At 42.6% G+C, this 14,343-nt stretch overlaps 2 protein-coding genes across 2 annotated transcripts in view; one reads left to right on the top strand and one right to left on the bottom strand.

The window, feature by feature from the left end:
- Positions 1–1,901: 1,901 nt before the first annotated feature.
- The window catches only part of LOC139559790 (metabotropic glycine receptor-like), a 129,595-nt gene continuing 117,153 nt past the window's right edge, over positions 1,902–14,343 (bottom strand). The window contains exons 9-11 of the mRNA XM_071376145.1: positions 7,242–7,347; positions 6,764–6,910; positions 1,902–5,746 (exon numbers count right to left, since the gene is read on the bottom strand). Of these exons, the coding sequence (XP_071232246.1) occupies positions 3,941–5,746; positions 6,764–6,910; positions 7,242–7,347 (2,059 nt within the window). The 3' untranslated portion in view covers positions 1,902–3,940. The remainder of the gene's footprint in view (positions 5,747–6,763; positions 6,911–7,241; positions 7,348–14,343) is intronic.
- Positions 8,052–11,662, top strand: LOC139559791 (C-type mannose receptor 2-like). Its single transcript, XM_071376146.1, has 2 exons — positions 8,052–9,383; positions 9,709–11,662. The coding sequence occupies exons 1-2, from the start codon at positions 8,120–8,122 to the stop codon at positions 10,083–10,085; spliced, it is 1,641 nt and encodes a 546-aa protein (XP_071232247.1). The 5' UTR covers positions 8,052–8,119; the 3' UTR covers positions 10,086–11,662.

Here is a 14,343-nt window from a genome sequence, read left to right as displayed (position 1 = left end):
TTGTTTACATCTCTGTTAGTGAACATTTCTCCTTTGCCAAGATAATCCATCCACTTGACAGGTGTGGCATATCAAGTTGATATCAACAAGCTGATTAAACAGCATGATCATTACACAGGTGCACCTTGTGCTTGGGGACAATAAAAGGCAATTTTAAAATGTGCAGTTTTGTCAAACAACACAATGCAGTAGATGTCTCAAGTTTTGACGGAGCGTGCAATTGGCATGCTGACTTTAGGAATGTCCACTAAAGCTGTATCGCGATAATTAAATGTTAATTTCTCTATCATCAACATAGTTTAGGAGAATCTGTCGTACGGATTCAGCACCATTCAAAATACAGTAAGTCTTTCCCCGCCCACAACATTTTCCCACAATTCACCATAATTTACAGCATGCTGGAGTAAAACGTTTCAAAGTATTTTACTGTTGATAATACCCCAAATTACTCTATAAATTTAAAAAAATCCGTTACGGTGTAGATTATGTAATAAAATGGGCAAACTCCTAATAAACAAATAAGCATAACCACCATCATTTACACACAAGTAGAAAAGACAAAGCCTGTGTTGTTTATTGTCAGAACACAAAGTAACTACAGCCCACAGTCTCTCTCTGTATTCAACTTTGACCCAGTACTGACCAGATGCTTGTCATTCTCTGATATACAGTATTTTTTATTATTATATTATAATATCAACACATATTCAATATATGTTCAGTATATTCAATAGTATATTCAATATTTAATAATTCAATGTGCTGGATTAAATGTAGAAAAATGTAAGGGTTTTTACAAGTTAGCCATCTGTTAGGCTCAAGTATAATTTATTATGTTGGGACTTCATTAGTTTGATATTAGACACCTAATAAAATTGTAATCTGTACAATAATTTATGGATTGTGAGAAAGTACCATTATAAGACTTGTCATAAGCATGTATGAGCCCCTTAAAGGGGTCTCATTCAGCCAAATTACAAATTAACACATTTGTTTCCTTATTGATAGCAGTCTATGGTCAAGGAGCGATTGCTATCCACCCTGTAGTCTTGTTTACTTTGTCACTGCCGATAATATGAGTATTTTATAACCAAAAGTCAATGTTCCTCAAAGTACCATCCTATAGATTCCCATGTCCCAAATCATCTCAAACTAACTTCAAACAACAACACAATCACTTTCAGAGACTTTGAAATGATTTGGTGGGTTTGAAATACAGAGCCTGCAGAAAATATACACTGAGTGTACAAAACCTTAAGAATACATTCCTAATTATTGATATGCACCCCATTTTGTCCTCAGAACAGCCTCAACTCGTTGGGGTATGGACTACAAGGTGTCAAAAGCGTTCCACAGGGATGCTGGCCCATGTTGACTCCAATGCTTCCCACAGTTTTGTCAAGTTGGCTGGATATCATTTTGATTGGTGGACCATTACTGATACAGACGGGAAATTGTTGATCGTGAAAACCCCAGCAGCGTTACAGTTCTTGACACAAACTGGTGCGCCTAGCACCTACTACCATACCCTGTTCAAAGGCACTTCAACTTTTTGTCTTGTCCATTCACCCTCTGAATGGCATACATCCACAATCCATGTCTCAATTGTCTCAAGGCTTAAAAATCTATTTATTTTAAAATGGTCTCCTCACCTTCATCTACACTGATTGTAGTGACATCTATAAGATATCATAGCTTTTTCATCAGGTGAAAAGAGCAGGTGTTCCTAATGTTTTGTACTCTCAGTGTACATTGGTTATTGTCAACAGTTTGGTTATGTATGTTCATCACCACCAGGGGGTAGTGTTGTTCTGTGTTATGAAACAGTAGGTTCTCTCTCCCAGAACAGGGTTGGTCAGCACTGTTTGACATTACCCATCAAATAACAACAGAAAAAGACATTGAGTTATATATAAATATTTATTGCAGGTTAAGGGGGGGAGTTATGTACATGCGATTACAACAGAACACAATATAAATGTACAATATAAATATTCCTATGTGGATGCAACAGCGTGTTACCAAGCATTATAGTAAGAATACGACAGTGGTACAAGTTCACTCAACAAACAGGTTATAACAGAGCAGAGTTCGCTAAGAGCAGTGAGACGTTGGGCCAATATGTTTACTGTCATGCAGAAGTCACTGTAGCATTAATGGATACAGCAGAATCAGTGGTGTGAAGTATGTAAGTACAAATACTTTATAAAGTACTACTAAAGTAATTTTGGGGGGGGGATATCTATACTTTACTATTTATATTTTTGACAATTTGTACTTTTACTTCACTATATTCCTAAAGACAATAATTAACTTTTTTACTCCATACATTTATCCAGAAACCCCCAAAATACTTGTTACATTTGAATACTTAGCAGGACAGGAAAACAGTCAAATCACACACTTATCAAGAAAACATCCCTGGTCATCCCTACTTCCTCTGATCTGGTAGACTCATAAATGCTTAATTTGTAAATGATGTCTGAGTGTTGGAGTGTTCCCCTGGCTATCCGTAAATAAATAAAAACAAGATATTGTGCTGTTTTGGCTTGCTTAATATAAGCAATTTGAAATTATTTATACTTTTTACTTTTGATTTAAAACCAAATACTTTTAGACTTTTACTCAAGTACTGTTTTACTGGGTGACTTTCACTTTTACTTGAGTCATTTTCCAATAAGGTGTCTTTACTTTTACTCAAGTATGACAATTGGGTACTTTTTCCACCACTGAGAAGAATTGTGTTACGGATTAGCTGGGTCTTACTCACTAGGAAGCCAACTGGAGGAAAACAGACTGAAACAGGGGAGGGACTAAGTTTAACTTGTCCAATAAGAAATGTTTGTTTCTTTTGCAAAAAATGTCAATTTCCAAATGGTGTAGCATTTTGGATGTAAGTTGATGAATTGACACAAAGCAATTTCTGGAAGTCCTCTGCCACATTCTATAGCAGTTTTACAAAACGTATGCATCAAAGATAAACTTCAGTTTGTTTTTTGTACAAACACAAAGCATGTTTGACTGAAAGGAGACCAAATACAGGTGAGATACTCTTCCTTATTAAGGGGGTGCATCCTCATGTTGCTATGCAAGTGGTAACTATGTATGGTGCACCTATGTAGCTATTTCTCCTACTCAACACTTCAAATTCACATCCTTTGTATAATCTATAAGGCCCCAGAATTAACAGTATAATTATCTGTGCACTGTGCTTCATATGGTAGTTACATTATACACTTCCCGATGACCAACACTCTGAATTCATACTTGGCCCACTACTTGACAAGAATGACCCAGGTGCAGGATACAGACGAAAGAGAACTCCAGTCTAGCATAATGGAATGACCCAGGTGCAGGATACAGACGAAAGAGAACTCCAGTCTAGCATAATGGAATGACCCAGGTGCAGGATACAGACGAAAGAGAAATCCAGTCTAGCATAATGGAATGACCCAGGTGCAGGATACAGACAAAAGAGAACTCCAGTCTAGTATAATGGAACATGTGGCAATATCATCAATTAGTTGTTTACAAAAATGGACTGGTTAAATCAGTCCCACAATTAATTGTCTGTAATTAATTCAGTGTAAATTCCCTTGCAGGTAGTAAGGACGTGTTCAACGTATTAAAGAGTGTGACAAAACGCGCAAAACTGCAAACTGAGCAAATGTACAAGCAAATAGTGCCTACTAAACATTTCTCTACAATGCGGATGAAGTGACTTTAAGCTGCATTAATGGCACAACTAACAACAGGACTTTGTAATTGAACAAATACTTTGTTTGGAATGCTTTAACAGACCGTAGTGTCATGTTTTACTTCACAAAATTATTTTGACATAACCACAGTGCAACTGTTTTTCCCACCCTTATCTTTAAAACCCCGTTTGCAAGGCTTTTTTTACCGTGAGTACAAAACACATAGTCTATCATTTCGATTATCATGCACTTTTCTCTGACCCATTGTCTTCAAAATCCCAGGGGCAAACGTCAACCCTTTTAGCAGTGCTTACGGGTTGTTTGTAATCAGAACTCAAAGAGTTTTCTTTCGCTGGAGAAGGCTTTGTCTGTGCTACGCTGGCATGTGCGTCCTCTACCTCCCACGGGCACGCCTCCACCCTCTTGTTCTCCGACGCCTCCGGGTCTCTTGTCGAGCTTCTCCGTCTCCCGGATGTTGGCACGGTGACCGGACCACCCTCTGATGATTGGCTGACACGTGGTCTTTCCGAGGGCCTGCTGGAGGAGCTCTCCTTGCTCTTTGACCTGTGCTGCTTCTCTTCCTCCTTGTCCCTCCCTCCTTTCTCTCTCTCACCCCTCTCTCCCCTTTCTTTGGAGGAGCACGAACCTTTTCGTTTCCGCTTGGAGTGAGCCGTGGGACTGGAGCAGGTCTTCTCCTGGCTGGGGGAAGGAGGGGCTGGGGCTTCATTGTAGTCCCAGGGACAGATGTCCACCATCAGGGTGGGCGGCTGCAGCAGACTCCCTGTGGATTTGGAGTAGTCTGAGTGGAGGATCTTGGGCTTCCCATCAGTGGGTGTGACGCTCCTCTTACGTCTGATCCTCTCTGGGGAGATGGAGTCTGAATTGCCTCCCAACACCGGCTGCACCTCAAAGGCCCAGGGGCACACCTCCGGTTTGAGCAAGAGCGGAGATCTGGGAGACCTGGGCTTCCTTGTTTCTCTGGCCTCGTCTCGTTCACCCCCCTTGTCTTTGGAACGCTGTCGGCCTGCAGGCGATTGCCCCGCGGCTCTCTGCTGCTTCTGTTGGGAGCGACTGCCCTTGGTGCTACCCGTGCCACCACCACCATCACCCCTGTGGACCGTGGTGGTCTCTCCCGGAGCAATGGACACATGCTTCTGGGACCTTCCTTCCGACGGGGTTGGAGGGTCCTCCACATCCCAAGAGCACACCTCGGAGAGGTCATACAGGTTTCTCCCCGGCTCTGTATTGATGGACGGCTGGCTGCCGCTCACCTGCTGCTTCATGATGCCCATCTTGGCCATGGGTGTCCTGGAGTACTCTACCGACTGGCTGATGATCATCTTAGGATAACACTCCATTTCGTCCACCTCAGACAGTATCCTCCCATCGCGACCCTTGAGTCCCTTCTTGCTGGCATCCTCTGCGCTATGGGTCTTGCTGGTGAGCCCGGGCATCTTCTCTTTGGCACTGGTGATGACACTCAGTGACTTCTGCATGATGGACGTCCTCAGCTGAATGGGCTTTTTGTCCGCTGTGAAGTTGTGCGCGCTGGCCGACTTGCAGACCAAGGGCACTGACTCGGCCGGTTCCACCTTTGGGGCAGGCTCCGGTGACTTCTTAACCTGCCTCCTAATGAGAGATCCCAGCAAGGAACCATCGCTGGTGGCCATTTTGTCCCCACCCGAGCCCTCTCCGTCTGCAGTTTCCTTAGCTTGGTCACAAACGTGGTCGTAGCTGTGTGACTTATTCAGGCCCAGAACTTTGTTCTTCAAAGAGTCTTCCCTGGACTTGTGACCTGAATGAGATGAGTCGAAGGGATTCCGTCGAAGGGTGCTGCGGTTGCTCCCGTGCTCGCTACCTTCACGTTCCTCACGGCTGCCATAGCTGCCATGTCGGTGCAAGGTCTCCGGGATCTCAGTGAGGCGCCTCATGAGAGAGCGGCCCAGGCCCTTCTTGGAGCTGCGCTTCTTCTGCAGGTGTGGGTTGTTGGCCAGCATCTTCTTGCGCTTGTAGACTTCCAGTTGGGCGTAAAGCTTCTTGAGCTCGTCCTACAATGATGACACAGAGGGATGGGTTGGGCGAGAGAGAGAGAGAGAGAGAAGGAAGGAAGGAAGTGGATGAGAAAACATATTGCTTGTTCAATGCAAATGTTTTGTTGTTGCTCTAGAGACATAAACTGACATCACAGGCACAAACCATCACAGGCACTTCACAGACACAAACCAAACTAACCATGGTCCATTTCCTTGACAGACCGGAATGTTGCCACAAGGTAGCGACTTCCCACAGGGTTCAGTGTTGGGGCCAATCCTGTTTTTAATCTACACGCTTCCACTCACCTAACTCCTCAGACATTACATCATCAACATTCATTGCTTTGCTGATACTCAAGTGTACATCAAAACAAAACCGGACACCATTGCCATTTTATCAAATCTAGGTAGCTGCATATTTCTTTGTAATGAAAAGCGTTATGCAAATTACATTTGTATCACTAATTATTACAATTCCGAATGTTCCCAAACAAAACAGCAAATGGGTGTTTAATCTAAATATGTTTACTCTAAAAGTATCCACTATCATTTCTTAAAACCGACAATAACTTTTTAACATCAGATCGGCAGTTACTTACCTCAATTCAGGCTTCAACTTCGACTAATCTGCTCTGGAATCTTTCTGTAATTCTGACCCAATTTTTGGGCTACCCAAGAGGAAACGCTGACGTTACAGAGGCAAGAGAGGGATCCTGGCGAGGTTAAGGTGAAGGGAGAACCGGCCACCTCTTCCCTCCATTCTACTGGCCAATCACTTGATAATTAGATGGATGACATCCGATCGCGGATTTGTTACCAACGGCACTCTCGAAACTGTAATATTCTCTGCTTTTGTGAAACATGGCTCTCGGACAAGATACCCCCCATGGCTATCCAATTTGATGGATTCTCAATTCACCATTATCCATTCACTATGGGAGTCTTTCACCCACGACATTAAAACTTTAAACCTTTAAAACCAGAACAAATTCAGTTTACAGAACAGAGAAAAAAGGGAGGGACCCTGCTCACCCGTATGTCCTCGGGGTCCAGGCTGTGTTCGCTCCAGGCTGAGGTGATGCTGCTGTTGAGGTAGGACCCGGACCGGCCCATGTCCAGCTCCTCTTCATAAGTTTCAGTGGCAATGTCATCACTCGCCTGAGTCCCTGTTGACAGACACTAACGAGAGGGGGAGAAAAAACAGACAGAGTGATGTTATTTAAAATGTTCTGGTGCACTTTTCCACAGTGTGTGTGTCTTTGTGAGACGTGTCGCCCACAGACAAGATTGATCCCATTGTTTTCTTCTTCTGAGGCTTTTAATTAAGACTTTAGAAATGAACGGTTTATTCCCCACTCAGCAAAAGTGTTTAAAAGTTCTCCACAGGACTGAAGAGATGAAATACCCAGAGGTGCATTTCAATTACAGTACGATAACCATTATCGAAGCTGTTTAATAATGTACTGGTTATGTATTCAGGGAAAAGTGAAAGGAGAGAAAGCACGGTTACCTTTGGTACAAACAGCAGCCCCAAAGTCACAGTCACGGTGAGGTGTGTGTGAGTGAAGACCAGCATGAGCATCCAGTCAGGATGCCACTGAGGAGCCAGAGTGAACCTGCAGATAAAGACCAACAGGTATTATTCAGGACACTATTTTCTAAGTGTAACAGAGTGCATTATATTCTGCCACGAGCTGTGTCTAGAACTCACAACCTTCTGCACAACAAGACGCCACTCAAAGCCAACAGAGAAAGAGACTCTGGGAGCAACAGTTGGCTTCTAAATCTCAGGTTAGGTGATGTGACCGATATACTCCAGTCAACAGATGACTTTCACATCCACTACACAAGATCTTCACTATCTGACACGAGTAGCCAGGAAGCTGAGGGACGAAGAGCATGGGCCACCACCCTCACTACGAAGACATAAGATTGGACTTGATCCTGTTTTTCATTTTTTCAGCTTATGGATTTATCTTTCTTTACAAAGTGTCTTTCTATTCAGTTGTTCTCCCTGACTCATTGAGCATCGGTCATTGGTTCAATTATTTGAAAGAGGAAGAGTAGAAGGCTATTTGAATAGGAGAGAGATGCACACTCTCACCCTGTTACCACAAAAACAAAACGAAAATATCCATTATTTGCATGGAGCAACTAACAGCGTGGAAAACCCCAAAAAACAGGATGTACTCAAACTACAAAACATTGCTTTGCATAGATAAAGATCTGGTTATGCCAGATTCACATCCCAGGATATGAATCATGAAAGAGTTTCATTGTGTACGAAGGATGATATACTGGCAAGTAAAGGTGACGGATGTACAGAACAAGTGAGAGAGACACAGAGAGAACTTCAAATCGAACAGAGGACAGAAGACAGATGATTGAATGAAGCCTCCACCACTAACCATGCAGTGGAGTCTATCTCTCTGCTCTTTAATGGGAGTTGCGTTATTAGCCCAGATGAGCAGTACCTCAACAGTAAACGTTGCGTTACAAGGAGTGGCCACTCAGTCATCACAGTACAATCATGATAATACTCATGTTAATAATGTGAAAGCTTCTAATGCCATTGACGGGAACAAAGACCCAAACGCCGACAAAGGATCCTGCACCCACACAAAGTTGGAGACCAACCCCTGGTGGAGAGTGAACCTGCTGGATGTGTACAAAGTGACTGCTGTTGTCGTCACCAACAGAGACAGCAATCCTGGGAGGCTCAATGGTACAGAGATTCGTATCGGTAATTCACTGGAGAACAACGGCAACAACAACCCCATATGTGCAGTCATCTCCAGCATCTCAGCAGGACAGAACCAGACCTTCCAGTGTAAAGAGATGGAGGGACACTATGTCAGTATGATCATCCGTAACACTGAACAAATTCTCACTCTGTGTGAGGTGGAGGTATATGGCAGTCTAGCGGGACACTGTTCATCTGCAACATCCCTCTATCATGAGGAGTATCACTTTGTGAACCAAAGTATGACCTGGACTGAAGCACAGAGATACTGCAGACAGGGGTACACGGACCTGGCCACCATAGACAACGTGGAGGACTTGGACAGACAGATGAAGGCTGTACACAGTGGTTATACTGAAGCAGCCTGGATAGGGTTAAAGAAGGGAGACTGGAAGGGAGAGTGGCAATGGTCAGACAATGATTGCAGTGAGGGATATTTCAACTGGCGCCAAGAAGAACCAAATAACGGGGGAGGGGACGAGAACTGTGTGATGATGAGCAACGGTGGCCAATGGAATAACTCCAATTGCAACAATTCACATGCATTTGTCTGCTATGACAGACTGAACAGGTCTGGTTCGAAATTCCATTTTATTAATAATACGCAGATGACTTGGAGAGATGCTCAGATGTACTGTAGGGAGAATCACACAGACCTGGCCAGTGTGAGGAACCAGACTGAGAACGAGGAGATATTTAGACTGGCTAGTGGTCATAGTGTGTGGATTGGCCTGTTCAGAGGCTCCTGGAAGTGGTCGGACCAGAGTAACTGCTCATTCAGAAACTGGCATGAGAGACAACACGATAACACCGGAGGGAATCAGACCTGCGCTGTGACATTTATGAACTATTCCGGGCGTTGGGGTTGTCAGAAGTGTGATGAAAAACGACCTTTCTTCTGCTACTACAGTGAGTGACCCCCCTCCTCTGTTTATGACATCTCTAATTTCGCTGAGTTATAGCATGGAGTAAACTACAGCTACACCTCTGAATGTGTGTTATAACAAGCTTTTTCACACCTCTCCTCTGGGACCCCTAGACTTTTCAACTATTTTGTTATAGCCCTTAACTAGCTCACCTGATTCATCTGATTCAAGGGCTTGATGATTAGGTGACAAGTTGAATCAGGTGTGCTCGATCTAGAATAGATCAAATGCATGGTATGGCTGGGGTCCCCGAGGAGAGGATTGAAAAAGGCTGTGTTATAATATCACAAACTCGGTTTTTTTCTCAGATAAGGTGATCTTGATTGATCAGAAGAAGACGTGGAAAGACGCCCTGGCCTACTGCAGAGAGCACCACAACGACCTGGTCTCTGTCGACTCTGGCGAGGTCCAGAGATGGGTGGAGACCCAGGCCAAGAGAGCCTCCACTCCTCATGTGTGGCTGGGCATGCGCTTCACCTGCACTTTGAACCTCTGGTTCTGGGTCAGTGGAGAGTCCACCTGCTACCACAACTGGGCTCGGGGAAACGGGAACGTCATGGAGGACTGTGGGAGAACCGGAGTGAGGAGTACCGGTGCGGTAGAGAAAGATGGACGTCACCAGTGGGTCAGTCTGCCTGACACAGAAAAGCTCAACTTCATCTGCAGCACCTCTAACAAAAGGTAGTAGAATCTGGACCCAGCTCTAGCAGGGTGCCATTCCCAGACATGGATTTGGCCTTGTCCTGGACTAAAAAAAGCAGAGAAGAATCTCCATTTAGAATGCTTTTTAGTCCAGGTCTAGGCTTAATCTGTGTCTGGGAAACCGGCCCTCAGTCTTCAGATCTATATATTTTAATTCATAGAACTTTCTAGAAGCATGTCGCTGTCGTAGCTTTTGAAAAAGAAAAGCATCACACTCTAGGAGCTCAGATGTAATCATTTAATAACCAACGTTTGGACAGACAAGCTGTGCTCATCAGGGTATAATGACAAACACTGCGGGTCACTAGTTGTCTCTGTAATAATATCCAGGTGTGTCTTGATATCATTGGTTGATTTACAGATATAAATAGAACATATAAAAAAAAACATAAATGGATATACGATCGTAGATACATTTCAGCTACATAAGCCTACAAACATTTACAATGAATAGAAAAATCACAATAATCACAAGAATGGCTTCAGATCAAAGTCTACGTTGAGACTGAAGGGAGCGAAAGTTTTTAAATTAAAGTTCCGGGCAGCCTCTTGTTTTAACATTTTCACGATCGTCACTTTACTACTTTTTTTGTTTGACATTATATTGTATTGTGTGTGTGACTTAATAAATGATTTGATTTTTATAGATTTTGTTTAAGGTAAAAAAAACAAAAAGAATAATCTTGTTATACTGTTTCATCTTTTGAGGTTGTTTATTCACATCCTTTTCACATATCTGTCGAAACGTTTTATTAGTCTTTTAATCACATATAGACCTGGATGATCATTGTTGATGATGTTCTTTTTGTACTGTCCTTTTAGTGTCAATAGTATTGGTGTGTGTGAGTATGTAACTTTTGATGATTGTTTCAATGTCATATTTTGAGGCTGTTTTGAACTCTTTATTTTTGGTTGAAGTTGTTTTACTATTTTGTTGATTATTGATTCACCGCCAATGTGGCAAAAAAAATATATATATATATATATTTGTCAAGTTGCTGTGTAATTTAAAAAAAACATTTCATAGATTGTTAAAAACGTATTTAAAGGTCATGTTTTAAATTAAATTGGATGATATTTGAAGGAAACCAGATGAAAGTATGAAAAATGACTGTTGCTTCTACATTGATAAAGTCGTTCCAAACTCCACCCGAGGTTGTCAAGTCACCACATCCGTCAGTGCTGCCGTGAACCGCGTCACAAGAGAACTTGTGGACAACACCCTGGACAGCATGCTACACGGGAGGTCATATCACTGATGCAATTTCAATGTTGTTTGAGTTGCTTTGTGTATCACCAAATTTGCTTGAGATGATTTTACTGCAACACACTGCTCACTGTATCCAAGCTGTTTTACATGAATATATCCTCCCCGCCCACTCAGCCTGTCTTTTCAAAACTTCCTGGTAGATAGCCATGTGAAAAAATAAAGACTTTTCAGAATTACTTTTCAGGACCTTTTAAACTTCTTAACTATAAGATATGATGCTTAGCTTATATTGTATCCACTTTGTTACCCCTGAATTTAAAAAATAAATAAATAAAATCATTTAAAAAAAAGATCTAGAATCGAAATGAGAATGGAAGAATGTGATCATATCAAATACTCTGAGTATACTAAACATTAGGAACACCACAAAACAGCGCAACAAAAAACATTTATCGTTACAAAGTCCCATTAAAGTTGCTGGGTGGAGTGAGTGACTTAAGTGGTCTATGAAATATTAATCATCATCAAACTTCAAACCTTCAAACGAGGCAGGTGAATTTTCATATCCTCGACTAATTCAATGGGGATCACGACGCTGAGGGATGGCGGTCAAGGTCCCGGGGAGGTCGATGTCCCACCACCCCTCCGTCAACTGCTCCCCCGATAATGAGATTCAACCTCATTAATCACATTAGTCATCCCAAAGGGTGTTTTTGGCACGGGGTTGAAAAATAAACATCACGACTCTCTCCCTCTCTTCTTTCCCTCTCTTAGACAAACTCAGCCAGCTCTTATCGCTGGGCTCCAGCAACCTGGCTGCTCTCTGATGCCTCTGACAGGGCTCTCTGAAATAAGCATGGCAATAGACTCTCTGGACTTTTTTTATGGTCATACTGTACACAGCCTCATTTCCTTTCACTGGGTTTTGTTAAAAGTTATTTATTGGCGCCACCTGTTGGTGATGACCTTAAGTACTACAGACACGTTCCACATTCAGCTTTGAGATGAATGTCCTAGGTATCACTTTACATACCGGATACATGCTGAGTGATAACTTGTACATTGAGGGAATGACTGCTACCAACAAAAACAGCGCACGCACGCACGCACGCACGCACGCACGCACACACACACACGCACACGCACACACACGCACACGCACACACGCACACACACACACACACTTGTAGTTTTCCTAGTTGTCAGATAGGAAGGAGGCTCATTGAGCCAGTGTCAGCGCCTCCAGCAGACAACAGTAGAGAGACAGTTACAGACAGGGTATAAGGAGTTTATTTTAAGCCTTGGCAGATTTTTTGCACCGTCTGCCTGGTGCAGGCATAATATTATCCACCTCCTTTCAAGGGGCTTATCCGAGTTGTCCTGCTGACACTATTCATTTGTTTGATGGGAAGGAGCGCTCTACTCTGCCTTTTAACTGGGGATGTTCTGCTCCTGTTATTCTCCTGCCTATATCTCTTCTTGAAACTATAAGGCCAAAACGTTGTAAGCTCTCTCTCTCTCTCTCTCTCTCTCTCTCTCTCTCTCTCTCTCTCTCTCTCTCTCTCTCTCTCTCTCTCTCTCTCTCTCTCTCTCTCTCTCTCTCTCTCTCTCTCTCTCTCTCTCTCTCTCTCTCTCTCTCTCTCTCTCTCTCTCTCTCTCTCTCTCTCTCTCTCTCTCTCTCTCTCTCTCAAATACTTAGTAAAATTCTACTCTCATTGCACAGTCTTCACATTCAATTATATTTCCCCCCTACAGATCTACACAACCTACTCTACATTTTAAAAGTGAAAGATAATTATAGAAAATGTTGAAAATTATTATGATATACATTTGTTTTTTACAAAGATGTCTTGATTGCGTATCTCTTCACACCCCAGAGATAATACTTGTTGGAAGCACCATTACAGCTGTGAATCATTTGGAATAGGATTCTAACTTTTCACAAGTCTCAGGGCAACATATATCCATTGTTTTTGTCAAAATTGCTCAAACTCAGAACATTTGGTTAGGAGTCATTGATGGACAGCAACCCACGGGCCACAGACATATTCAACATATGGTTTTGATTTACATTTGGTTGAGTTGTCAACTAATGTGAATTCAACGTGAAATCAACAAAAAATTACACTATGTCATTGGATGTAGTTAAAAAGTTGGGTGAAAAAAATATGAAATTCTCTTATGTTGATTACTTTGTACAAATCCAATCAGTTTTCCACATTGATTCAATGTCATCACATATCATTTTTGTTGTTGAAATGACCTGGAAACAACGTTGATTAAACCTGTTTTTGCCCATTGGGAATATTCAAACGTTGTCTTGACATTTTCAAGCAGATTTAAGTCAGGACTGAGACTGGACTATTCAGGAACACTCACCACCTCTTATACCCCGAGTATACCGCTCGCATTGCGTACGCGAGCGTTGCAAAATAAATTTAGGAATCCATGTTATTCAATTATTGCACCCACACTACTCGCGCGCGCCAACGAGCGTCTGCGTTGCCAAGGGCTAAAATAGAAGTCATTCCTATTTCTGATGCAGATCGCGCTGCAAGTCCTGCCTCTCCCATCTCCTCATTGGTTATACCCACGTGGGTGATTGAAAGACGAACTGTTTTGCTGGTTGTCGTGGTAATACTATGAAAGTGTAGATGCCAATCACCATATAAGTTCAAAGATGAAAAAGCCTGGAAGGAGGAGAGATGACTAGAAACAATTCGGTTGACCGTTTTATGTGTGGATTAATTGTCGGAGTAGAGGTCCTTGTGCATTTCAGGTAAAATAACAACTCAATGTTTATATCCCAGGACAAATTAGCTAGCAACAGCAAGCTAGCGAAAAAGGACAAATTAGCTAGCAAGTGCAAGCTGTATATGTTTAATGCTTTTCGACCTGTCCCCAAATTAATGTCATTGGTTCAGAGTTTGTTTTGATATTTTAACCTGCGTGTCGTGATCGCGTTTGGTGTAGGGGGGAAAAAAAATGTATGCACGATAGCGCACGATTGCGCAGCCGGTTTGGGTTCTGT

Source organism: Salvelinus alpinus, chromosome 30 (assembly GCF_045679555.1).
Source record: "Salvelinus alpinus chromosome 30, SLU_Salpinus.1, whole genome shotgun sequence".
Classification (NCBI taxonomy): Eukaryota; Metazoa; Chordata; class Actinopteri; order Salmoniformes; family Salmonidae; genus Salvelinus; species Salvelinus alpinus.
Note: the sequence above shows the minus strand (reverse complement) of the source record. Positions and strands in the feature narration are given on the sequence as shown.

Bases quoted from the DNA above. Each gene is read 5' to 3' on its own strand.
- LOC139559791 (XM_071376146.1), top strand. From the start codon at position 8,120: ATGAAGCCTCCACCACTAACCATGCAGTGGAGTCTATCTCTCTGCTCT. The intron at 9,384-9,708 runs GTGAGTGACCCC...TTTTTTTCTCAG, and splicing joins ACCTTTCTTCTGCTACTACA to ATAAGGTGATCTTGATTGAT.